This window comes from Brienomyrus brachyistius, chromosome 5, assembly GCF_023856365.1.
Source record: "Brienomyrus brachyistius isolate T26 chromosome 5, BBRACH_0.4, whole genome shotgun sequence".
Taxonomy (NCBI): Eukaryota; Metazoa; Chordata; class Actinopteri; order Osteoglossiformes; family Mormyridae; genus Brienomyrus; species Brienomyrus brachyistius.
In genome coordinates, this window is record NC_064537.1 from 9,771,251 (window position 1) to 9,795,669 (window position 24,419).

At 47.1% G+C, this 24,419-nt stretch overlaps 2 protein-coding genes across 3 annotated transcripts; one reads left to right on the forward strand and one right to left on the reverse strand.

Moving 5' to 3' along the window:
• LOC125742103 (protein Hook homolog 2-like) lies at positions 1-13,042 on the forward strand. Of its 2 annotated transcripts, XM_049013772.1 has the most exons (22): positions 1-158; positions 728-810; positions 2,195-2,267; positions 2,415-2,465; positions 2,582-2,714; positions 5,199-5,266; positions 5,567-5,629; positions 5,766-5,846; positions 6,736-6,899; positions 7,133-7,273; positions 7,566-7,767; positions 8,015-8,125; positions 8,892-8,979; positions 9,077-9,146; positions 9,372-9,509; positions 9,875-9,962; positions 10,691-10,725; positions 10,827-10,909; positions 10,986-11,089; positions 11,187-11,288; positions 11,387-11,458; positions 11,537-13,042. In XM_049013772.1, exons 1-22 carry the CDS (start codon positions 114-116, stop codon positions 11,666-11,668), a joined length of 2,127 nt encoding a protein of 708 aa, XP_048869729.1. In that variant the 5' UTR covers positions 1-113; the 3' UTR covers positions 11,669-13,042. The 2 variants fall into 2 exon arrangements, with proteins under 2 accessions (XP_048869729.1, XP_048869730.1); XM_049013773.1 differs by lacking the exons at positions 1-158; positions 728-810; positions 2,415-2,465 and having other exon boundaries at positions 2,252-2,380.
• A 536-nt stretch (positions 13,043-13,578) lies between these two features.
• Positions 13,579-21,023, reverse strand: best2 (bestrophin 2). Its single transcript, XM_049014234.1, has 10 exons — positions 20,872-21,023; positions 20,471-20,565; positions 20,153-20,386; positions 16,171-16,325; positions 15,637-15,714; positions 15,194-15,346; positions 15,025-15,105; positions 14,435-14,589; positions 13,884-14,226; positions 13,579-13,659 (listed from the first exon to the last, which is right to left on the reverse strand). Exons 1-10 carry the CDS (start codon positions 21,021-21,023, stop codon positions 13,579-13,581), a joined length of 1,527 nt encoding a protein of 508 aa, XP_048870191.1.
• Positions 21,024-24,419: the final 3,396 nt, after the last annotated feature.

Sequence of the window (24,419 nt, forward strand, 5' to 3'; positions counted from 1 at the left end):
CGCCGGCGGAAAAACGCGAGAGTTACCGGGAGCTCGGAGGCCGTGTCCGATAACCCGAGAGTGCGACTCGGCCGCTTTGGTGACACAGGCAGCCAGGTTTCACAAGGACGACGATGAGTTTAGATAAAGCTGAGCTTTGCGACTCGTTGTTAAGCTGGGTAAGTGTTTGGCGTGAGGTGTTTTTATTTTTGTCAGCCTCATTTTTTTTGTTTACTACCCGGGAATGTTACTTGGCTACTTTCCGGGTGAAACAGGTGAACTCTGCCACGAACCGTCTCGCCTGGTTGTTGTCAGAGTTGGGCCGCTTTTTTTAATCTGAAGTCTCAGGTATCTGAGGGAAAACCACACCAGGTGTTTTACCCCATATATGTTGTGACTACGTGTAACTTGTAGTTTGCGAACTTATAATGGAAGGGTAGCCCCCCCCCCCCCCCCCCCCCCAACCTTCCACTTTAAATGTTCAAGGTTCTGTAAGGATAGTATGTGCTGCATATCTGTCAGTAAGCCCCGAATAACCTTTACTTCGATGAGAAGTCCGCTTCATTCCTGCAAAACATACATTCGTACTTGGTGACTTTACAGCCCATCAAAGATCACGGGCTTAAAAACTCACAGACTACCTGTCAGCGCCCCGCTAAAGCTACGCCGTTCACCTACTGTAAGCCCACGTATAGACCAAAGAGCAGCCGTGTCGGCGCTGTACCCGAGTACCCGTCTCTTCTGTCAGCTGCAGACATTTCAAGCCCCTTCCTGCGCCAGCAAGGCGGACCTGACCAATGGAGTGGCTATCGCTCATGCCCTGCACAGCATGTAAGGACCCCGCCGCCATGATGCTGCCTTTGACCAAACAGCTTCTACTCCTGCAGGTTTTAAGTTGCTGATAAATAACATAATTTTAAAAAAAGCAACCCCTGACTTGTAGTCAACTAGTAATTTCTATGTGGAAGAAGGATGGTGATTCAAACCACATTGCTAAAGTGGGACTCCTTGTTTAATTGGATCATTAGTTAATCTTTCGATTTGGGTACCCATAATTCAGTCTTTCAGTTACTTATAGTGCCACATTGGAATGTAGAAAGATCTTGGAGGGATGGTCAACCGCAGCTGTTGTGTGGGTCAAGAAAATATACATAAATAATAGCTGACTTGAGACCTGTTTAGTAATATCTATATTCTCATATATACACTGTGTATGTAAGTTAGAACTCTCTCCTTATATCCCAACCTGCAGAATAGTAAGGTGTCCTGGAAGTGTAGACGCTTTCCCTGGGTCTCTATGCACTTCAGAATTATTGGAACGAAACGAATGGTCATTCCTCTTAGTATATTTAAATAAGTGTCTCGTAGCTGTTGTCCCAGCCTGCTTAGCGGCAAATCTTACATGCAGTTCTTGCCCCATCATATTTAAACCCTGACCGCATAGCCAAGCGGTGTGAATGGATCCACAGACAGAACGGTTTGTTTCTGTCCGTCATAAATTTAAGGAAATGATTTGCTACTTTTTAAAGTTTATTCTGCTTGGAAAGTTCTGCTTTTTAAAATATCAATCGATAGTTAAACCCTCTTTTCTCCAATATACCCGTTGCAGCATTAAGCAGAGTGATGTCATTTCATCCCACTTGTTTGTTGAGGTGTTAAGCCCAACATGACAGGGGGACTGCAGTTCTTTAGGTTTGAGGTGCTGCAAGCATGATTTAAAGCGATGCAAAGCCTCTAACCCATGGTTTCCATTTGGAGGACGTCTTTCCGATGTTCCTGTTATTTTGCTATGACGCTCCAAGCGGTATTTGATTGCCATTTGAGTCTTGGCTTGATGCACAGAGTGACCATGAGAGTGTTGCCGTCGTTTTTATAGAATACCACTGAAGGGAACATTCTGGTCTGGCCATAGGCCCATCGTGTTCTTACGTCATCAGATGGCAGGATCCTCTGTTGTTTGTTCGTAGGAAAATTGACTGATGCTCAAAAACCTGACAGATTTTGTTAATGTCAGTGTATGACCAATGTTTTCACACTCTGAGGTTATATGGAAGTTTACAGATTATGTCTCTCCCTCCCCTCTAATGCTGGCATCATGTTATTTAACTCATGCCTGTATTCCAGGCTGCTGTTGCAAACTAGTGGGATTTAATTTAGTTTTGTAATGTGAAATGTCTCATTTGTGGTGCCGATGGGGTCTTTCTCATTGCATCAGAGACTCATCCTGGTTCAACGAGACATGGGTCAGCAGGATTAAGGACGAAAGGGGGACCAACTGGCGACTGAAGGTACGGGTGACGGATAACGGGTCACATGTCCAGCAGTCATCCGAGTCTCTGAAATGCAATTGGCCAGCTAGCAGCCCTGCAACGCCAATGATCTTTCACCTCTCGTTTGGAAAGTAAGCATTCACTGAATTTTTAATGTTTCAACAGGTTAGCAATCTAAAGAAGATCCTTCAGAGCATGTTGGAGTATTACCACGATGTGAGTCATGCAGCTATCTGCAGCGTAAAACCTTAGCAAAGGGAAACAGCTTGCTGGACACACACCAGCGTTTCTCTACTGTCACCTCCAGCCTGCCTTCTCCTTCCCCTGTGTAGGTGTTGGGTCAGCAAGTGTTAGATGAGCACCTGCCTGATGTCAGTCTCATTGGAGAGATGGGAGACGTGACAGAATTGGCGAAGTTGGTGCAGCTTGTTCTGGGTTGTGCTGTCAGCTGTGAGAAGAAGCAAGGTGAGCGATGATGATGAGCTCTTTTATATGAAATTAATATGCTTGCCTCGAACATACAAAATATTATTGTCTTTCAAATCTTGTTGAATACATTTGGACATAGGTGTGTCACGATATACTCAGCCCACGAGACGAGACACAATATTGGGTTCACGAGAACGAGACGAGATGATATTTTAACAATATTTTAAGGAAAATTTCAGAGGAAATATATTACTGGAAAGCACCCTTTTATTGGATTAATTTGAAAGACAAAAAATGCTAAATAATGCAGATGTATGATGAAATGTTTTAAATAATCACCATCATCATATGCAGTAAAGAACAGAACAAATATCTAGCACCATAAAATATTTCACCACAAACTCACAACACACATTTGACTTTTCAGTTGAACATAAAATAGAATATAAATAAAACAATATAAATAACAATAATAAAACTTATTTTTAATGTTTTCACTGGTGCAGTGGACTTAAGTAAAGAGCTCTGATGGTGCTGCAAATGGCTGTGCACAGCAGTGGCGTTAGCCGCTGTGTACGGCGTTATTTTCCTACAACGCTTACAGATGGTTCGTGTTTTGTCTGTCACCCTTTCGCCATTTATATTTTCCACCAGGTACCCAAAATGTTGCCACACAAAAGAATTAAAAGTGTCTGGGGCATCTACTGCGGTACTCTCTTCAGACGTCAACATGCTTACAGCAGCTGATTTGCAGCGCCTTCGCGAGACCGCGTTTCACTCCGACGTGAAATCTCGTCATGTTGTAATATTGCGAGATCTCGATACACCCCTATTTGGACCTAAGGTCAACAGTTTCTTCAGCAAGGTGTCAGATGTGCCGAGTTGGCTTGTCCTGATTCTCCGCTCTCTCTGGTTCCTTGTCACCTCACAGATGTTCAGTTAGACTGCGATCTGGTATCTGGGCTGGCTGCTGCTTTAAGCTAAATTCAGTCTCGTGGCCATTGAGCTGTTCATGGACAGTCAGATTTTTTTTTTTTTTTTAACTCTCCTGAAAATAAATTCACGCACAAATGGGTACCGTGCTGCTATTAAGGGTTGCACCTGATGGACTTGTGATTTTCTCTGTGACCTACTTTTCCCATCAATTCGCAGTAGCAGCATACAGAATTCAACAGATTAGAGAGTGTTTCTCCAGACACGCATTCCACTGTGTCTTTGGCTGCAATATCCGATTTGTGTCAGAGTGTGACAGCTGTGTACTCTCTTACTGATCCACATCAGTTTTGTACTTGTTTCACTTGGCTGTCTGTAGATCTGATCTGTGAGCCAGGCTTCATCGCTGGCCTGCTATTGGCTGGCTGTCTTTGCTTGGATTGGTTGCCACCCAAGATGCTGTCGACACTGAGCTCAGTGGTGCTGCATTTTACTTTCGGAGAGCATAATTATTTTCTTTCCCATTCTCCCTCGCATAAACACACAGTCTCAGGCTTATAATCCTCTCTATCTTTCCTTTTTTTTCTACATTTATGATTACAATACGGACATAATTTAGGCATTGCAGCTTTTGTAAGGGTTAATCTGAGCAGGCACCTGTAATTTTCTCTAAACTCCACAGCACAAACAAGATCTATTCCCGAAGTCTCTCTTTAAGTCGAATTTGTATATAAATTGAAATGATTACATCCAGTTTCTTATTTAGCATCAGTCGATTGTTTATACTTACTATATGGTGTTATTTGACCCTTCAAAGCAGATGAAACGATTCCAAATACACTAGAACATCCTAAACATAATAAGACGGTGTTTAATACTGTAATACCAAAAGTAAGTACATGCAGAACTGCACTGTACCTCGAGCTGACACACCACTGAAGCCACGCAATGTTTTCACGACGTCACAAAGCAGCGTACGTTCACGATTACAAACCGTTGCTTTTGGCCTGAGTTTGTAATATAACAGGCTTTATGGCAGCATCTTTGTGAGTATGAGTTGTACATAAGTCGGATGTTTGTAACCTGAGGACTGCCTGTCTACTGATTATTAAGAGTAAGGTCTGGTACATGCCTCAGGGTTCATAATATACCATTAAAGCTTGTATCTTTATGTAATGTAATATCACATATAGCAATTCTTACATGTTTTAATGGTGTGGTCTGTTGTCATGTTCTGATTGTCAGATGTCTGTTGGTGATCACAGCGGAGTATTCGGGGGGGGGGGGGGGTGGGTTGCTGTTGTTTTTCTAATCTGGGACATGCTATTCGAGCACTTATCTCCAAAGCTCGGGACTCTCTGTTCATTATGGACTCTGCAGTAGTCAGCAGGAAACGATCCCTGCACAAAATGAACGTGCCGAGCGGTGACAGAAAAGCTGGCCCCCGCATTGTTCGGCTCAGGGCATAATGGGACGCCCCCCTCGGGCCAGAGACCCTGATGAGCCGGAGGAGGTGCCCAGCCAGTGGCCCCTCCCTTCCCCAAGGGCCACTCTGCATCACCGCTGCCCTCTTTCTCCTGCCCTCAGAACACATCCAACAGATAGTGACCCTGGAGGAGTCGGTGCAGCACGTCCTCATGGCCTCCATTCAGGAGGTGAGAGTGCACGCCGTTATCTCTGCGTAGCCAGGGGGCGCCGTGTGCCACTTCGCATAGCCAGCGAGCTATAATTCAGCCCTCGGCTTGTGACAGCAATGTTCCTCGTCCTCAGTACCCAGGAGATACTTCCTTGGGAACCCATGTGCTGTCAGCTTGTTAAACTTTAAGGATGGTGCAAATGGCTTGAGACTGTTGTGATAAATCGTGTGTCAGGAACTGGTTCCGGTGCAGAGGAGCAGCCTCTTACCCTTTATCTCTGTGCTCAGAGCCATTTTTTGTTTCGCTGCTGACTTACAGCTCTTGACAAAGGAGACTGTGGAATCGGGGACCCCAGAGACCTATGGAGACTTTGACTACCAGGTGTGGCCCTGCTGGTGACGTGTGTGTGTGTGTGTGTGTGTGTGTGTGTGTGTGTGTGTGTGAGAGAGATCCCTCCTCAGTTTGGGTTCACCTCCTTCAGTTAAGCCTCTCTGCTTTCTCTCTCCCTTCAATACAGTCCCGGAAATACTATTTCCTCAGTGAGGAGATGGAGGAGAAGGAGGACTTGAGCAAGCGTTGCCGGGACTTGGAGCATCAGGTGAGGGTTGGAGAAGTTGGGGGAGGGGCCCCAGGAGGGCACTGTCGGGTGGCACAGCGCTGTGAGGTACCCCACATCTCACCACAGAGAATGAAGCATTCAGGTCTCCGAGGAACTTTTTTTTTTTAGCTGAACGAAACATGTCATCAGATCCACTGTCCGGTGTCTTGTGTGTCTCAGATGCCATTTTAGGCATGAGCTCATATTTCACAGGCCTTCAGTGGAGTGTCTATGGTGGATTGAAAGAGTTTGGTTTCTGAGATGCTAATTAATCCACATTTGTTCATTGACGTTAGGGCGTGACTGTGGGGCAGGGTCTGTGAAGCTGCCGTTTACAGCGTGTCTGGGGCAGCTGCCTCTCTGACTGACAGTCTGAGAGTGTCATCTGGTCTGTGGGGTCGCCGTGTGTCACAGGAGGCTGGGATTCCCCGCGTAGCCATGCTGGGGCGCCCGGCGAGTTCTCTTTGTGGAGGTTATTCTCGACTCTCTTATTGAGATACGTTAGCGATGAGGATCAGACACTGCACTGTTGCTCTTATCATCGTTCTCAGTGGTTGGTTGTGATCCCTTGGGCCTGGGACTCCGGGGGAGATTCGGTCCCTTGTAGAGAGGTGGGACTGCCCCGCAGTTTTCCCAGCACAGCTGCCGGGAATAAATGTGAGCTGTGAGTCAATCAGAAATGCATTTCAGCTGTTTGCGGTTCATGGGAGGCGCAGTGTCTGGAGAGTTTGTTTACAGCCGGAGGAGGAGATAGCGAAGGCACGACCTCGTCTCCGGCTTTGATTGCACTTACCACCGTGGCCCTGTAATATTTACTCGTTTTCCAGATTCCTCCACCCAGTTTAGTTTTCTTTTGCCCCCTGCCTGCCTGCCCCCACCCCTCCCACAGCTGTCGGTTGCCGCCGAAGAGAAGACCGTGCTGTCGGCAGAGATTCGCTCCCTCAAGGAGCAGCTGAGTCACCGCGACACGCTGGATGCCTCGTCCACCATCACGGGCAAGAAGCTGTTGCTGCTGCAGAGCCAGATGGAGCAGCTGCAGGAGGAGAACTTCAGGTGGGCCGGAACCACAGGGTGAAATGCAGAGCAGCCACGGGCCCACCGATGGCCGGGCTCCTCTCCACCAAGCACCAGAGGGGACTTCCTTCTGGTCCACTGGCGAATCTTCCACTGGTTACATGTCATGTGACAGTTCCTGAAGTACTGATTGGCTCCCCTCAACACCTTTCCCAGTGTTGGGGCCGAGTCGCTGGTCGTTTGCCTGCCAACGGCCGCATTTGCCCCCGCAGGCTGGACAGCGCTAAGGATGACCTGCGGACTCGCGCCGAGCTGCTAGAGCGCGAGGCTTCCGACCTGCAGCAGCGCAACGAGCAGCTCACCAGCCTGGCCCAGGAGGCCCAGGCTCTGAAGGATGAGATGGACATCCTGAGGCAAGCTGAGGGGGCGGGTCGTGAGGGTCTGGGGGGCCGGCGCTGGGATTCGCTGATCTGCCGTACATCCGGTAAATCTCCATCTGATCAGCATCAGTCAAGTTTTGATGTGGTGATATTACCTTCATAACAAGTATCTTGTTAAAGTAGACCTGTCAGTAGCCATGAGAACTACAGCAAAATGGTAGGCATAGCCATGCATGGTAAAAGTGAATGAAACTGGATGGGGATGAGCCTGCGATGTGGGCTTCCTCCTGGATACCCCCGCCCTCTGAGCCCCCTGACCCCACAGACACACGTCGGAGCGCGTGAGCGGCCTAGAGGCACTGGTGGACACGTACAAGCGCAAACTGGAGGACCTGGGCGACCTACGGCGGCAGGTGCGTCTGCTGGAGGAGCGTAACACGGTGTACATGCAGCGCACCTGCGAGCTGGAAGAAGAGCAGCGGCGCAGCTGTGCAGTGCGCAGCCAACTGGACGGCTACAAGAGCCAGGTAGGGGGCGCCGGCGCGGACAGGGGGCCGAGTCGCATTCAGAGACATCGGTGTACACTACCGGGGTCACTTGGGTTTGCTTTAGCCACAAAGGCCAAGAATCTTTTTATTTATTTATTTTTGGTCACTGTACAGTAAAGCTTTTGTTCGGAATGGCCTCGCTGCAGGGGGGGGGTCAGGGATATCTTTTTCTTGCTGAGAGAATGGCGCAGTAATCCTCCCCCCTCCCCTACTGTGCACGCCGAAGGTTCACGAGCTGCACGCCAAGCACACGTCGGAGGCTGTGAAGGCGGAGAAGTGGCAGTTTGAGTACAATAACCTCTACGACAAGTATGAAGCCCTGCAGAAGGAGAAGGAGGTGAGGCCCGCCTGCTCTCCACGGCCGCTCCTCACGGTGGCGTGGGCTGGAAAGCTGAGGGAGGGTCCTGCTTGAGAGGGGGGAGGGGGACTTTCCAGGGCGAGACAAGTCACTGTAAACTGGAGGAGCACTTTGGCAGCTGTGGCCCTGGGTGTGTGGGAGAAAGGGAGCATTTTCCTGACACTGGAGTGCTGCTGCTTTAAATTAACACTCCGAGTGTACTCTAGCAGAGATTACTCTGGTCTGAGTGTTAAAGTGGCACTCCCGCTATTCCTTGTGTGCATACAACCCCCCTCCCCCACTCCAAACCTGCATACTACCATACAAAAGGGTCTCCTTGGGCTGGTTTTATCTCATGAAGAAATATCTCAGTTCAGCTATGCTTGATTTTGAAGAAAACACGTCGTAATTTGCCTACTACACATACAAGAGAATAGACAGGGGACTAGGAATCCTTTTTATTAACTTGTTATGTTTACTGTTTTGTAGTTACATTATAAACTAATAATTAACATTTGCAGAGATTGAGATCGCAGCTGCTAACAGCTGCTTGGCCCAGAGATGCTGTCAGCAGCTGTACAAACTCATTTTCATACTTCACTGGCTTTGAGACTGTCATGGGCAGAGCTGTTGTCCGGTCACCAGTCTGGTGTATCTCAATCGGCATGTAAAAAAGGCAGATAAAGCCAGGTTTAGTACGCCTTCATCAGGCGCCGCTGCGTCGGGGCGCGTGCCCTCACCGTGACCCCGTGCGTGCGTTTCACAGCGCCTCATCTCGGAGCGGGACACCCTGCGGGAGACCAACGAGGAGCTCCGCTGCGCGCAGGTGCAGCAGACATTTCTCAGCCAATCGGGTAAGGCTGCCGGGGAGCCACGCACCTGGGTCCCCCGCCGGCTTCCTTTGGCAGGCGTCGAGCCGTGTCATATTCTGCTATCTGTCTCCCCCTGGAGGTGGCCTGTGTGATGACTCGGCTTCCACTGTGGGAAACCTGGCTTCTGAGATCATGCCCACAGAGTTCAAGTAAGCCCCTTAAAACCCCCCCCCCCAACCCAAAAAAAAAAAAAAAAAACACATGCACGCATTGTTTTCTCTAATGTGACACCTTCTGTTTTCCAAACACGGTGATCTGGGAATGGCGGCATCTTCCAGATCCCTGGGGCACGGATGGGTCCGCTTCTGTATTAAGGAGTAAATTAACACCCTTGTGCAAATGGTCTCTGCTCCCCCCCTGCTGCGGGCCCCCAGGGAGACGGTGGTACGGCTGCAGAGCGAGAACAGGATGCTGTGCGCGCAGGAGGAGAGCTACAGGCTGCAGCTGGCCGAGGTGCAGAGCCAGCTGGAGGAGTCACAGAGGAGACACAACACCCTGGAGACCCAGAACAGGTGCGTGGGCACCTTCCAGCAGCTCCCCGGGGAGGCGGGCCGCCGTGGGGCGTCGGTGCCGGGCGATGCGGAGTTGCGGGAAGCCTGTGTTCACATTCTCTAGAGCAACAGAGCGGGTCTGCGTGGGCCAGGCTGGACGGCACCGGTGCCAGATGATCGTGTGTGTTACTGAGTAGGAGTGCAGCTTTTTTCTGATCTGCTGACGACAGTGTGAGCCCGGCCGTGGGCAGCGTGCTGGCCGGCGAGCGGCGTGTGACAGCTGTGTGTGTGTGTGTGTGTGTGTGTGTGTGTGTGTGTGTGTGTGTGTGTGTGTGTGTGTGTGTGTGTGTGTGTGTGTGTGTGTGTGTGCATCTCCTCTCCTCCAGGCTGGACCGGCAGCAGATCGCAGAGCTGCGCAGTCAGGTGGAGGAGCTGCAGAGGGCGCTGCAGGAGCAGGGCAGCAAGGCGGAGGATGTGAGTGCGAGGATGGCGGTTGGGGCCTGCCGTGTTCAGGCTGGCCCAGTCGGGCCGCTGTCCCTTTTGCTTGCCGCAAAGCCAGAAGACGGTGAAGGCGGCAGTGATCACTCTGCGATGGCAAATCCAGAGCGAGACTTTCTGCCCTGTTTGATCTGAAGAGCCATGCGCTCATTCTTTCCAGTCTTGGGGGGCCATGGGTAATATTTAGCAAAAATTAACAATTCAGGCAGGAGATGCATTAATTGTTAATGCTAGAGCACGTATCCTGAAATTAATTTGATTTATATTCAATTTTTCAGTGATTTTTTTTTTTTTCTGCTTGGTGTTTTAATGGGGCATAATTATTATTATTATTTTTTTTAATAAGCATCTTAAAACCCTGCGTCTTCAAAGCCCGCAGGTCCTCTTGGCCCCCCAGGAGCGAAGCTTCCGGAATGCCCCCCTCCCTTCTGATCACGTGGCGTGTCACTTCCTCTTTGTGATTGTCATTGCCAGTGTTCCCCCCAAAAAAAAATCATAACCTGTTTGCTGTGGAAAATCACCACTAATGCCTGATCTCTCCTCCGTTCTCCCTCGCCTGTCCGAATCTGAATGCGGTGCACGTCACAGGCCATTGTAAGTACCTCCCCAGAGCACGCTGACCGTAACCCCCTCCCCCCCCCAGTCCTGGGATCCTTCGTTTCGTGTGCTAATCTTCCTTCCCCGTCTTGCCCCTCCCTGTACAGTCATCCTTGTTGAAGAAGAAACTGGAAGAGCACCTGTGAGTACATGGCTCCTCATTATTTACGTTACCCCCCACCGCCCATCACTGCTTGATCCCACATGACAGGTGCTCATGTTCCAAACCTGGGTTGTTGCTAGGGAGAAGCTTCATGAAGCTCATTCAGACCTGCAGAAGAAGAAGGAGGTCATCGACGACCTGGAGCCCGGCATGGATAACAACAGTGAGGGCCGCACCGCTGCGAGGGCATCGTCGCCGCGCCCACTGTCCTGCTTATTTCCTGTCTCCTTGCATTTCAGTGGCCAAGAAGATCAGCGAGCTGCAGGAGATCCTGAGGAAGAAGGATGAGGACATGAAGCAGATGGAGCAGCACTACCAGCAGTATGTGGAGAAGGCTCAGACGGTCAGTGTGCAGATCTAACCACGAAGGGAGTCGACAACTCCGAGCTGGTCAGTCCTCTGTGGCCGTGAGAAGCATTCAAGGTTTATGTGACTTGTAGGTGATAAAGACTGTGGACCCCAAGAAAAAGTCCAGCTCTCCAGAGGTGCAGAATCTCAGGAACCAGTTAAATGAGAAGGAGAAGAAGCTCCACTACCTCGAGGTATGAGACCTTGGTGCCTGTCTGGTCCTAATTTTAATCGCGGTGCAGTTCGAGACTCGCCAAACGTCCTCAAAATGACGCTCCCTTCTGACGTACAGCAAGACTTCGAGAAGTCAAAATCCAGACACGATCAGGAGGAGAAGCTCATCATCAGCGCCTGGTACAACATGGTGAGCAGCAGTTCGGCCTGCAGGAGTTGCCTGTGTGCAGGCAGCCTCCCCTTGACCTTTGACCGTTCGTCCTCGCAGGGCATGGCTCTCCATCAGAAGGTCGTGGGTGAGCGCACGGGGTCCCCAGGCCAGGCGCAGTCCTTCCTAGCCCAGCAGAGACAGGCCACCTACGCCAGACGCAGCCTCTCTGCCAGGCTGCAGCACAGATGAGCCCTTTGTTCCAGGGAGTGTATTGGGGGAAAACGGAAAACGCTTCATGGTTTGAGGAGGTGTATAACGGCACAACACGGTGCAAAGCATTTTATCTTCCTCACTTGGCCCCTACTACCCTAACCCAATAAGTATTTGCTGTTTTTATTTGGTTTTATTCCACTACTTCCCTCCCTGCTGTACATTTGTTTTTTTTAATGGTGTGCTGCTTCCCCCTACTGGCCCATGAAGGTAAATGCAGACGCTGAGAGTCTGAGACTTGGTGGCGCCGGTTGGCCTCTTTGTAAAAGTACACGCCTTACAGTGAAGGAACGTGGCGCCTTAATGATTTCGGCTCGAGACACTACCATTTAGAGGGGGGGGTTCCTTTAAAAAGGCTGCAGCTACAGAACCTTTGCCTTTATGGGTTTTTTGGTGGGAATTTTAAAGTAATTACCAAGTAGCAATTACTGTGTAGTTCGTTTTACTGGAGTGATTTTGTTCTTACTCTTTAAAAAAAAAAAACTACTGATGATGAAATCATTTGGTGGCTTTTAAATGTGCACTTTTGGTACATGTCCTGTACAGAGAGACACTCATCTCATGACCTTGGCGTAAACATTTTCTGAAGGTATGGGGAAAATTTAAAAAATTTTCCATGCAGTATCTGTCACGATCATCAGGCACTTTTTATAGCGGATTTTGCTCTGAATATTACTATGAAAACTGACTGTCTCCCAGTATGCACCAAATTAGTACACTGGCCTTCTAATGTGACTCATTTTAACTGGAAGACTGAAGGCTGCTCATGTCACTGATGTGCGGCAGCTGTAGATGTTGGTACTGCGCTGTGGGTGTACGGGGAGCCTTTAGAAATGTACTTCTTTAGTACAGGTACACTGGATGCCTCCCCTTTGAGTGTCTGACGCTTCTCCAGTTTTCCTGTCCTGCTCCTTACTTTCTCTGAATCACTGTCATTGATGTTTCACTGTTGAAACCAAAGTTTTAAATGCTTGCAGTTTTTTTTGTTTGTCTTTGCTTGTTGTTTTTTCTTTTGCTCTGATTCAGAAGCTGAATCGTCCCCGAGTTCCTTTTTGTCTCGTTCTCCTGGTGTGACGCTGTAGCTGCTTCCATGGGGTGGGGGGGGGGACCTTTGGGAGGACCTTTGGGAGGACCCCCTGCTTGCCAGCTGCTGCTCCGGCTTCAGACTGAGACTGACTCTGGGTGGGGGGGGGGGGGAGGTCTGGCTGTTGCCGTCCCGCAAACTTATGGAAACTGTTTGTTGTGAAACGGCTTCAAATTTTTGTTTTTATCCTACCAAGGTGGTTTTACAAGTGGAGCTCGTCTGTTTTCTGTTATCCACACTAGAAATAAAACAGACATTAAGTACCACAATGTCCTTGTTTCATTTCTGCGGAATCCTCTTATTCCATAACTACTTCTACCGCCTGTTCAGGAATCACTAATTACGTATGTGCAGCCTGTAACTTGAGACTTCTTCGTATTTAAAATGATCACTTTCCATACCAAACGCCTAAGAATGAAGTAGGTGATATAGCTGCTGCTGTTAATAGCTATCAGACTGTTTGCTTTGGGAACTGAGGGCATCAGCAGTCCGTCTTCCCCTGTACTGGCACATGTGTCATGTGACGTCCGAAAGAACGTGCAGCCCAACACAATGGGCTTTTTCCACATGGTGGTGGCAGGCCAATATTTTGCCATTCGTCTTCAAAATGAAAGGTTTTCAGTGCATTTGTAGTGTATGATTTATTTATTTTTTTACCGGGGGGAAGTTGGATGATCAGTGTGGCATTGTGGGAGACTGGCGTTCCTGGGAAGATGTGACATCGAAGCATGGAACGGTAAGGAAATTTGGTCCTGATTTGTTCTTAGTGGTTTCGGTAGGAAGGCTAGGTTTGACGCTGAATTGCTCACTGATTGGTTGGATAGCGAAGAAGTCCTGGACGGAGCACGGAGTACTGCTGCGGGGGGTCGGACACTGTTCCTCGATCCTGAGGGAGATGGGGCGGGAGAAGCTACCCTGCTGGAAGTGGCAGGTCAGGGAACCGTGAGCAAACAGGCCAGAGGCTTGTGCGGCACTCTGTGTGAATGAGTCATTATGCGTGGGAGGTGGAGAAACCAGAAGAGGAGGTGTTTGGTTAGAGGTCTCCGCTTCTCTCCCCTGCATCACATTGCTATCCACCATTATCGTGGTTTTCCCACCTTCTGCTCTCACCTTCCCAGCTGCTTCCTGACACTCATCAAACCCCAGTGCCCTGCTTGGGCTGGTGGTGTCCACAAAGCTATAGATGGTGCTTCTGGTCCTCTGGTTGGTGCCAGGAGTCTGGAATCTGTCACTGTCGTCGTCAGTGCTGGGCACTGGTGATGTTTGGGGGTGACCATGCGTCTGCAGTGGGGACGAGGTGTGGAGGGGGGCGTCTCCCATAAGGCCAGATGGAGACGGCCCATCGTTCAAAAGGTGTTTAAGGAGGGACAGGTTGAGGTTTCCGCTTTCGGACTCCTCCAGGTTCTCTGCAATACCTCCTAGGCTTTGGAAGGCCATCTCCTCTTTGGGAATTCTGAACGAGAGAATTAATTCCAGAACTTAATAAACCTGACCTCTGCTTAACATTGTAAGGATTCTGATTCAGTTCTGAGTATATTGTCTTGACAGATGCACAGTGGCTTTATTCGATCCTGAAGCGGGAGTAGCGATTAAAAATGAATGCAAAAACCATGGCAGGCAGTGTTTTTTGATGACTAATGCATAAATCAGCTGGAACTCACACCATGTCAAAGGTGGAGCCCTGGAACGAGGGTTTGCGGGGGACAGAGCGCGTGGCGGCTGTGTAAGGTGGCCTCGGATTGGAGTCGTCCCAGTATCGGTCCCTTTGCAGGGTAGGCAGGTCGCCGTACATCTCGTCCACAGCCATCATGGACACCTGGAGGGGTGAACACAACCAGCGTGTGGGCCATTTCCAACAGAGCTAGAGAAAGGCCTTTCCATGACTAATCCTGAAACGTATATGGTCAAAAAGAGTGTGTGACGCAGCAGGTTAAGCTCATGTGTGTGTGTGTGTGTGTGTGTGTGTGTTCGAAAGGTCGCTGGTTCGAGCCTTGATAGAATTGCCACACACCCGCTGGACCTTTGAGCAAGGCCCCCAACCCCCAGAAATGCCCCAGAAAAATAGACTGGTCCTGCACCCAGACCCTGCGTTTCACCCTCAACTACATTAGTATGTCTGGAAGGAGAGCGAGATGGGATATGCAAGAAGACTCACTCCCATGTACTTGTGCAAATGGCAAATAAAGGACCACGTCATTCATTAAACATATTGTCAATATTCCGACCCCAAATATAAAGAGTGAGAAGGTACCTGAAAGTTTCTGTCAATTAACCAGTTGGTCTCAAAATCATCATCATCCTCACCAAAGGGATTAATGAGCTGTTCTGCAACCTAAGAGAGTGTCCAGATGTCTCTGTTTTAGTTTATCGGTTCATGCCGTGGGAAACCGGCAGTCTGAGTCAATGATATTTGCTCATACCTTCAGCCAACCGGCGTAGAAAAAGAACTGCAACAGGGTGAAAATTGGAATATACAGGTCGAGTTCGTGTCCTGGGTAGCCTTGGGCCGGGTCCAGGAACTGCCGACCAACAAGGCACACTAGGAAAAACCCGTACACTGCCAGGGTGACAACCTGCAGGAAGGGAGACTCTGAGCCGGGCCGAGATTGGGAAGAAGATTCTGTTTACACAGGGGGGGGGGGTTATATGCCTGACGAGATCCTGCAGTTAGATCAAAAAGCGTGGATGCTGTCTAAACGGGCAAAACGGTTCTAGTCAACTGAAACCGCATGGGAGTAACAGAGTTATGGGATGTCCAGGTCACCACCCAGAGGTCTTTGCTTCATTCAGAAAGTTTAGGCCATGCTAACTGTTTTTTAAGAGTCATGTGACCAGCAGAGCTGTCCTGAGCACGCATACTGACCTGTGTGTACACCAGAGGCACACTGACCATGTCGTAGTGAAACAGCATGCTGCAGTTCCCTCTAAACGCATTGAGCTCCTGTCGAAAAGGATGTTAATTAGCGGCATCTCAGTTACTACTGGAGCACAAATCATGAACAAATACAGTCACTACTTAAGACGAAAGATGTGTAATGATTCATTACAGATGAACAGAGATGAGATGAGCTCAGTATTTCACTTCTGCCATTTATCACTTATTCCTTTAGTAGTTCATGAAGGTTTATAGAATTAACAGATTTAGTAACAAATACAGTACTTGCTTGAGATAAAACATGTGTGACGATTCATTAATGCGATCAGTTTGTAACTAACACTTAATTTGCGGTTAATACATAAGTAATATTATTAAGCATAATATTACATTATTTGTGTCCCCTCAAGTACAGTGTTAGCAAAGCACCTGTGTTATGCTGCCATATCGGCCCTGTTCTTAAAGTCCCGCGTTTTATAGTCTCACTGATTGCGCCGTGGATCCTCAGCGGCATCTCTGTACCTCCAACAATAACTTCAGAGTGTTGTCATCTTTGATGCGGCCCTCAAAGCGAGCAACAGCTGCCAGATTGGTGAACCACACACAGGGGATCCAGTACTTATTATAAGGTGACCGGAGACCCTCAAACGTCTTCCTCTCCTCTCTGGTCATAAAGCCTAGACAAAGGATGAAGAGACGTGCTTACGCAAAAATACGTATTTTGTTCAAGAACTTAGCAGTGAATTCCAGCCAATTATCTGGGTGACCTGCAGTCTCCCCAAGGAGCACAGGCATAATAGCCCATTGCAGTGCACATGCAGAAAGGGCAATTTACAGATGCCAGTTAGCGTAACTGAATGATTTTGGTCTACCAGAGTATAAGTGACCCCCAGCCCTGAAGGTGTGAGGCAACAGTGCTGCCCACAGAGATACATATCCATCTGTAGCAGTGTATTATTAGTATATAAATAGTTGTCATTAAACTTAAGAACAGGGCTCATCACCGTGACGAATTCTGATGGACATTTTGATCAAAATGCAATGGTTAAGCTACCACAGAGAAGAACGTCACTGATGTCCTGATGCCACGTTTTGTCTGTGCTACGTTCCTGGCCCACCAGCTGTGTCCAACTTCAGGAGCTGCACACGTTTAAGACTGTATTCAAAGATGGTAAATGTCACGGCGACGTGGCAAACCCATGCCATATCGATGGCTCCTTCCAATACAGCCTAGAAATGTTTCATTCTTTTGCTGAGATCCCAAGATTCATTGTGTGAACATTCGAAGGCTGCAGCCCCTTAAGTGAGGGAGCCGTAGCCAATTTTAGGATGTAGCCGAGATGTTTAAAAAATGGAGCCCGGGTATTTTTTTCTCAATCAAAACATTTTGCCCAGAACACAGACACGTTTGCCAAGGACACAATTTTCCATATACAGACAGGTTGACGGTCCTACTTAAGAACAAATACAGATGTAGTTATTTCTAGTGATGTTTCCAGAAAGTATAAATCCAGACCAAGGTTTTGTTTCAACCAACCAGTTGAGTATAATCTGAGGGTAATTCTCATGAAATCTTGGTTTGAAAGATTTCAAACATGAAGTATTTAAAAAGACTTGCATCAACATATTTCTTTTTTTAGCCATTAATAACCAAGTCTGAAGTGTCTGTAAGGATAAATTTAAAGTCATTTACAGAAAATTTAACATGTTTTTTTAACATTTCCCAAAACAAGTCTTTAAAAAGCCCGTAGGTGTGCATGTGCATGCGGCAACCTCTTTGCCGAGAAGATTGACAGAATCTGTCAGACATTCTCTCCCTCATCCACTACACTACACACTAAGGATTTCCCTCCCCCCTCACTGGCCCAGTTTTCCGGTCTTACGGCAGATGAGATCATGAAAGTCATCTCATCTTCCAACCCTACCACCTGCCCACTTGATCCAATCCCTTCTGCATTATTTCAGACAATCGCTCTAGACCTTCTCCCCTTCATCACGACTATCATTAATGGCTCCATAACCTCCGGTCATGTACCAACAGCATTCAAAATAGCCAGGGTCATTCCCATCCTAAAAAAACCCACTCTAAATCCCTCAGACACTTGCAGCTACCGACCAGTATCGCTTCTTTCCTTCCTTTCAAAAATCCTCGAACGTACAGTCTACAACCAGCTTTCTCTCTATCTCTCTCAGAACAACCTCCAGGATCCTAATCAGTCTGGCTTTAAAGCAGCTCACTCTACAGAGACTGCCCTCTTAGCAGTCACTGAGAAGCTACATGCTGCCAGATCAGCCAAACTGTCATCTGTCCTCATCCTTCTTGACCTATCAGCAGCATTTGACACGGTCAACCACAAAACTCTCCTATCCATCCTTAGGAGTCTTGGCATTGGTGGCCTGGCCTGGCGCTGGCTGGCTTCCTACCTAGAAGGCCGAACATACCAAGTGACATGGAATGGATCCACATCTACTCCACGTTGTCTTTCCACCGGTGTCCCTCAGGGCTCGGTTCTTGGCCCTCTCCTATTCTCCCTCTACACTAAATCTCTTGGCGAAGTTATATCCTCACATGGCTTCTCCTACCACTGCTATGCCGATGACACTCAACTCATCCTCTCCTTCCCTCCCTCAGACACTCATGTCTCCACTAAGATCTCTACATGCTTGGCAGACATCTCATCTTGGATAACCACTCACCAGCTAAAACTCAACACTAGTAAAACTGAGCTGCTTTACATCCCGGCTGACTCATCCCCCCTCCAGGACCTTGCGATCTCTTTCGACAACTCCCTGATCCGTCCTTCGGTTTCTGCTAGAAACCTTGGAGTTACCATAGATGATCGGTTGTCATTTTCCTCACATATCGCCAGTCTTTCTCGCTCTTGTCGGTTTCTCCTCTTTAACATCAGGAGGATACGTCCATTTCTTTCCACTCAGGCTACCCAGATACTCGTCCAGTCCCTCGTCATCTCACGCCTTGACTACTGTAACTCGCTTCTAGCGGGTTTACCACTGAGCGCCATCCGTCCCCTCCAACTGATTCAGAATGCAGCTGCTCGTCTTGTTTTCAACCTTCCCAAGTTCTCCCACACCACTCCTTTGCTGCGCTCCCTCCACTGGCTTCCTGTAGCTGCACGCATCAGATTCAAAACACTGATGCTGGCATACAAAGCCAAAAATTCTCTGGCACCATCCTACCTAAAGGACCTCATCACACCACGCTCTGCACCATGATCTCTCCGATCCTCCAGCACTGCTCGACTGGTCCCTCCTCCCCTCAAGGCACAAGGAAGACACGCATCTCGGCTCTTCTCTGTCCTGGCACCTAATTGGTGGAATGAACTCCCCCTAGATGTCCGAACAGCTGAATCCTTGACTGTCTTCAAGCGACGACTCAAAACATTTCTTTTTCAGAAATACTTGACGTAGAACTTCTATATTCTTTCTCGACTCTTATTCTGGTGTGTTTAAAAAAAAAAAAAAAAATTCTGCACTACTCAATGGAGTTCTCAGAGATAGTATTCATAGCTTGGGTCCTTATTGAGCTAGCATCGGAAATTCATTGCAGAGTCTCAAAGCACTTATGTAAGTCGCTCTGGCTAAGGGCGTCTGCCAAATCCTGTAAATGTAAATGTAAATGTAAATGTGTGAGTGAATGGTGTGTGAGTGTGCCCTGCGATAGGCTGGCCCCCCATCCTGGGTTGTTCCCTGCCTCGTGCCCATTGCTTCCGGGATAAGCTCCGGACCCCCCGCGACCCAGTAGGATAAGCGGTTTGGAAAATGGATGGATGGATGGAAGTCTTTAAAAATGGCTTTACCGCATCAGTCTGAAAACATCAAGACCATTAAGAGAGCCGATACATTTTCACATTTTTAAAAATTGCTTATTGACAGTCATGCTCATTAACAGTCATGCTGAGTTACTTGAAACTCTGAAATAATGTAAATTTTTAAATTAACATTTTTATTTGATTTTCACTGATTTCTGTCATTACTGCAACACTTTCTACAACCTAATATTTTTCGTATTTCACTGAAACATATATTTTTTAAATAATGTGGCAAACCTGTAGGAATACAGCGTATAGATTCTGCACATGCATTTAAGAGCAAATTACTATTGTTTGATTTATTAAACTATCTTTAAATGGACACGGTTGTGGTAATGATGCAGATGTTTCGGGAATGATGCTGATGAGAATCACAGACTCTGTGACCATGGGTTTTAGACCCAACTGGCTGATTGAAACAAAACCTTGGTCTGGATTTATACTTTCTGAACCTGAACTTTCCACCTCTGATTATTTAATGGCATGTGTCGTAACACCAGATGTATGTGATATTTTTTAAGGAGAAAAACTCCAGAATTTGTCAATTAATAGATTAAAGCCTATCCATCCATCCATCCATCCATACATACATCCATCGTTAAAATGAAGTCAAGCATTTGTCCACATTTTAACGCTTATTGAGATAACAAATAGAAGGTGGTGAGTTGGGCTACCGGCTTCTACAACGTGATCCATGGTCGGGAAGCGCTTGAAGACGGCGGTGCTGACTGAGCGCAGGATGAGCAGCGAGGACAGGCTGGTATAGCGCATCATTGTGCGTCGAAGAAGGCGGCCCCGCTCATCGCAGCCCTGCAGCCCCCCCGACAGAGCGCACATGAGTCGGTCGGGCAGCGGGATACAGGTGTACTGACTCCACCACCGGTTCACCACGAGTGTCACATAGAAACCTGCATGGCAGAAGCGCAGAGGAAAATCGGCATTCATCATACACGCGCTACTCTGCCCAGTTTAAACACCGGTACTTACCCTACCTAACACAAAAGACATGGGGATCAGGCTGGCGTAGTGGTTGCAATAGATTGCAAGTTTTTCAAAGTACCTCTTCTGGTCCTCCAGGAGAAATAATCTGAGCAGGGATGCGAAAAATGACATGTGTCACTGGGACACTCCTGCTGCAACCTACAAACTGCCGACAAACTACTGCAGTCACGCAGCCTTTAAGTTGCTCACTCTTCTTTTATGGTGCATAAAAATATCACATATATGTCACTACATTTTTAATTGAATCCGTACTTTAATAATCAATTCTGGCTTATGCAGTGTAGCCTTATTACTTCAACTTTTAAGCATCAAACCCAGAAGAGGATAATCCAAGAATGACAATAATATTGAAAGTATTATTATTGTTATCAGGCAACAAAATGCCACCCACCTGTAAGTGATGCTGATGGCTGTGTACACTGTAAAAAACCCAAAGAGCTCCTTGTACAAAACCTTGTATATGCTTCCTTTCCAGGCTAGAAGGAGCTTGGAGAAGCCGCAGAAGCGAGCGTTGGCTACTAGGGCCGTGTAGGTGACCGTCATGGTGCGCAGAGGAAGGAGGTGGGGCTGTGGGAGACGACGGCACTCGAACTTTTACTGGCTGGAAATGAATCGCGATGTCAGTACAAAAATACACCGACAACATAAGCAATGGTAGCTTTTAAACGGACCTGCCTCCACGTTTTAGTTCCTGTGTTGATTTCCCTGGAACTGAAAAAACACGTTAACACGGGTTTTTAAGATGTACAGCCCACAAATTCACAAATAAGCCTAAAGATTATTTATACAGTTACCCATGAATAATTAAATCTGAACTATATACGTGAACATTACGATTATCAATATAACAATAATGCAAACCGCATACACGGTCCCCTACGGTACTAAACCCAATATGAGATTGTCTGCAAATAAATTATTAATTTTACAAGTACCAGAAATGATTTTATCTACCGAATGCTTTCATTTCCCTAGTTCGGTAGTCAACTTCTGTTGTTGGCAAAAAAAATTCAAAAATACTGCAATTGTTTGACCTGAATCACTGATCCAAATATCCAATCTGTATCTTGGCTGCGTACCAGAGGACTGATTTAAGCACAAGAAAGTTGTGTGTGTGCATGTGTGAGTGGGAGAGAGTGAGACATAGAGAGAGGGAAAGAAGGAAAGGAGATTGGGAAGGGGTGGTAAGCTGGGGTCTTGGACCTTTATAATACTTAGAGGTACAACTGTGTGTATGTGTGTGTGTGTGTGTGTGTGTGCGCGCGCGCGTGCGCATGCACGACCCCATTTCCAAAAAAGTTGGGACGCTGTGTAAAATGTAAATAAAAATAGAATGTAATGATTTGTAAATCATATAAACCCATATCTAATTGAAAACAGAACGAAAGCAACTAATCAAATGTGAAACTGAGGAAAACTGTATTGTTTTTGGAGAAATATATGCTCGATTTGAATTTGATACCAGCGACACGTTTCAAAAAAAGTTGGGATGGGGCAGCTAAAGATTGGAAAAGTTGGTGGAAAAAAAAAAAAAAAACACCTAATTGAATATCTCACGGCTAATTACGGTAATTGGCAATAGCTCCGTAAGCTGATTGGGTATAAAAGCCTCCCAGAGAGGCCAAGTCTGTGTTTAGTGAAGATGGGAAGTTCACCACTCTGCAAAAAAAAAAAAAAAAAAAAAAACTGCGTGGGAAAACAGTGTAAGAGCAGTGCAAGAATTTAAGAATAACGTCGCTCAACGTGATGTTGCAAACAGTTAAAGAATTTCATCATGTACGGTACATAATGTCATTAAAATATTCAGAGAATTTAGAGAAGTTTCTGTACGCAAGGGACAAGGCCAAAAACCAATATTGGATAGCTGTAATCTTTGAGTCCTCAGACAGCACTGCGTTAAATACAGACACAATTCTATAGTAGAAATCACTGCCTGGGCTCAGGAACACTTCCCAGAAACCATTGTCTGTGAACACAGTGCAAACACAAAAGACATGGGGATCAGGCTGGCGTAGTGGTTGCAATAGATTGCGAGTTACTCAAAGTTCCTCTTCTGGTCCTCCAGGAGAAATAATCTGAGCAGGGATGCGATAAATGACATGTGTCACTGGGACACTCCTGCTGCAACCTACAAACTGCCGACAAACTACTGCAGTCACGCAGCCTTTAAGTTGCTCACTCTTCTTTTATGGTGCATAAAAATATCACATATATGTCACTACATTTTTAATTGAATCCATACTTTAATAATCAATTCTGGCTTATGCAGTGTAGCCTTATTACTTCAACTTTTAAGCATCAAACCCAGAAGAGGATAATCCAAGAATGACAATAATATTGAAATTATTATTATCGTTATCAGGCAACAAAATGCCACCCACCTGTAAGTGATGCTGTTGGCTGTGTACACTGTAAAAAAAACCCAAAGAGCTCCTTGTACAAAACCTTGTATATGCTTCCTTTCCAGGCTAGAAGGAGCTTGGAGAAGCCGCAGAATTGAGCGTCGGCCACTTCCACAAATACAGGATGAAAATCTACCATGCAGAGAAGAAACCATATCTAAACATGATCCAGGAGCACCACCGACCTCTCAGACCCTGAGCTCATTTAAGATGGACTGAGGCCTGTGGTCTGATGAACCAAAATTTCAAGTTCATTTTTGAAATCATGGACGATGCATCCACCGGGCTAAAGAGGAGAGGGACCATCCAGCTTCTTCTCAGAGGACAGTTCAGAAACCAGCATCCGTGACGGTTTGGGGGCGCATTAGTGCCCACGGCTTGGGTAGCTTTCACACCTAGGAAGGCACCATTAATGCTGAGGGATCTATACAGGTTTTGGAGAAACAGATGCTGCCACCCAGACGATGTCTTTTCCAGAGAAGGCCTCGTGTATTCCAGCAAAACAATGCCAAGCTTCATCCTGAGCCTGATACAATAGCATGGCTCCGTGAGTCCGGGTGCCCGGCTGGCCTGACTGCAGCCAAGACCCGTCACCCACTGAAAATATTTGGCACATCATGAAATGGAAAAAAAAAAATGATAAAGGGGGCCTTGACCTGCTGAGGAGGAAAAATCATGTATCAGGCAAGAATGCTGTTGAGGACAGATGATGTGACACAGCAGTCAACAGGCTCCTGTCCCAACTTTCTTGAAATATGTTGGTGGCATCAAATTTAAATTGAGCATATATTTGTTATGAAAAATACAATTACAACATTTGATATGTCTTCTATTTTCTGTTAAATACGGCTTTAAATGATGTGTGAATCACTGCATTGTTTTTTTTAACATTTTACAGAGTCTCAATTTTTTTTGGAAATGGGGTTTTATGAATGTCTATATATATTACCGGGTACTGACGTGTTTGGGTACTTGGACAACTTTATGACATAAATCAGTATACAGTAGCCTACGTTAAAAATTGAATTTATTTTATATGGCATTTCATTACAAGTCCCAATTATATGACAGCCCACACGGGTATGATGGGATCGCTCGCCTTAATTATACCGTTTTACGAATTAATGTTTTATTTCATCATTTCGGGTCATAATACTCATTGGGGTTCAGAGGTTGAGAAGTCACGGGTGCATTAAGAGTAATTACCGCGACGGAAGAAAACGACAACTGAAGTATAACAAACATGCAAAGGAGGATTAAACCACATAAATGAGGCGATTCACTGGGCAGAAACATCCCGGCGTTTCCTTTAAAGCGGGCGGATCGCCTCGGAGCTCGTTAGCGCTGCCTCCCACTGCTCCAGCCTGCCGGGGCGCCCTGCCTTCGCCATCCTAATAACCGCAAACGACAGACTGCAGCAAAAAAAAAAAAAAAGAAAATACACGCATGATCACTACATCCACATGGGAAAATAATTAACCAACACCAGCTTAAACGTAAATGCCAGCGCATAATGTTTAAGTGAAGATCAATCCCG

Excerpts from the sequence above, each read along its gene's own strand:
- LOC125742103 (XM_049013772.1), top strand. The coding sequence starts at position 114 with ATGAGTTTAGATAAAGCTGAGCTTTGCGACTCGTTGTTAAGCTGG. Across the intron at positions 5,630-5,765 it reads ATGGAGACTTTGACTACCAG|TCCCGGAAATACTATTTCCT; the intron begins GTGTGGCCCTGC and ends CCTTCAATACAG. Across the intron at positions 10,726-10,826 it reads AAGAAACTGGAAGAGCACCT|GGAGAAGCTTCATGAAGCTC; the intron begins GTGAGTACATGG and ends GGTTGTTGCTAG.
- best2 (XM_049014234.1), bottom strand. The coding sequence starts at position 21,023 with ATGACGGTCACCTACACGGCCCTAGTAGCCAACGCTCGCTTCTGCGGC. Across the intron at positions 16,326-20,152 it reads GGATCACGTTGTAGAAGCCG|GCTTTATGACCAGAGAGGAG; the intron begins GTAGCCCAACTC and ends TCCTTTGTCTAG. Across the intron at positions 15,106-15,193 it reads TCTACGCCGGTTGGCTGAAG|GTTGCAGAACAGCTCATTAA; the intron begins GTATGAGCAAAT and ends ACACTCTCTTAG.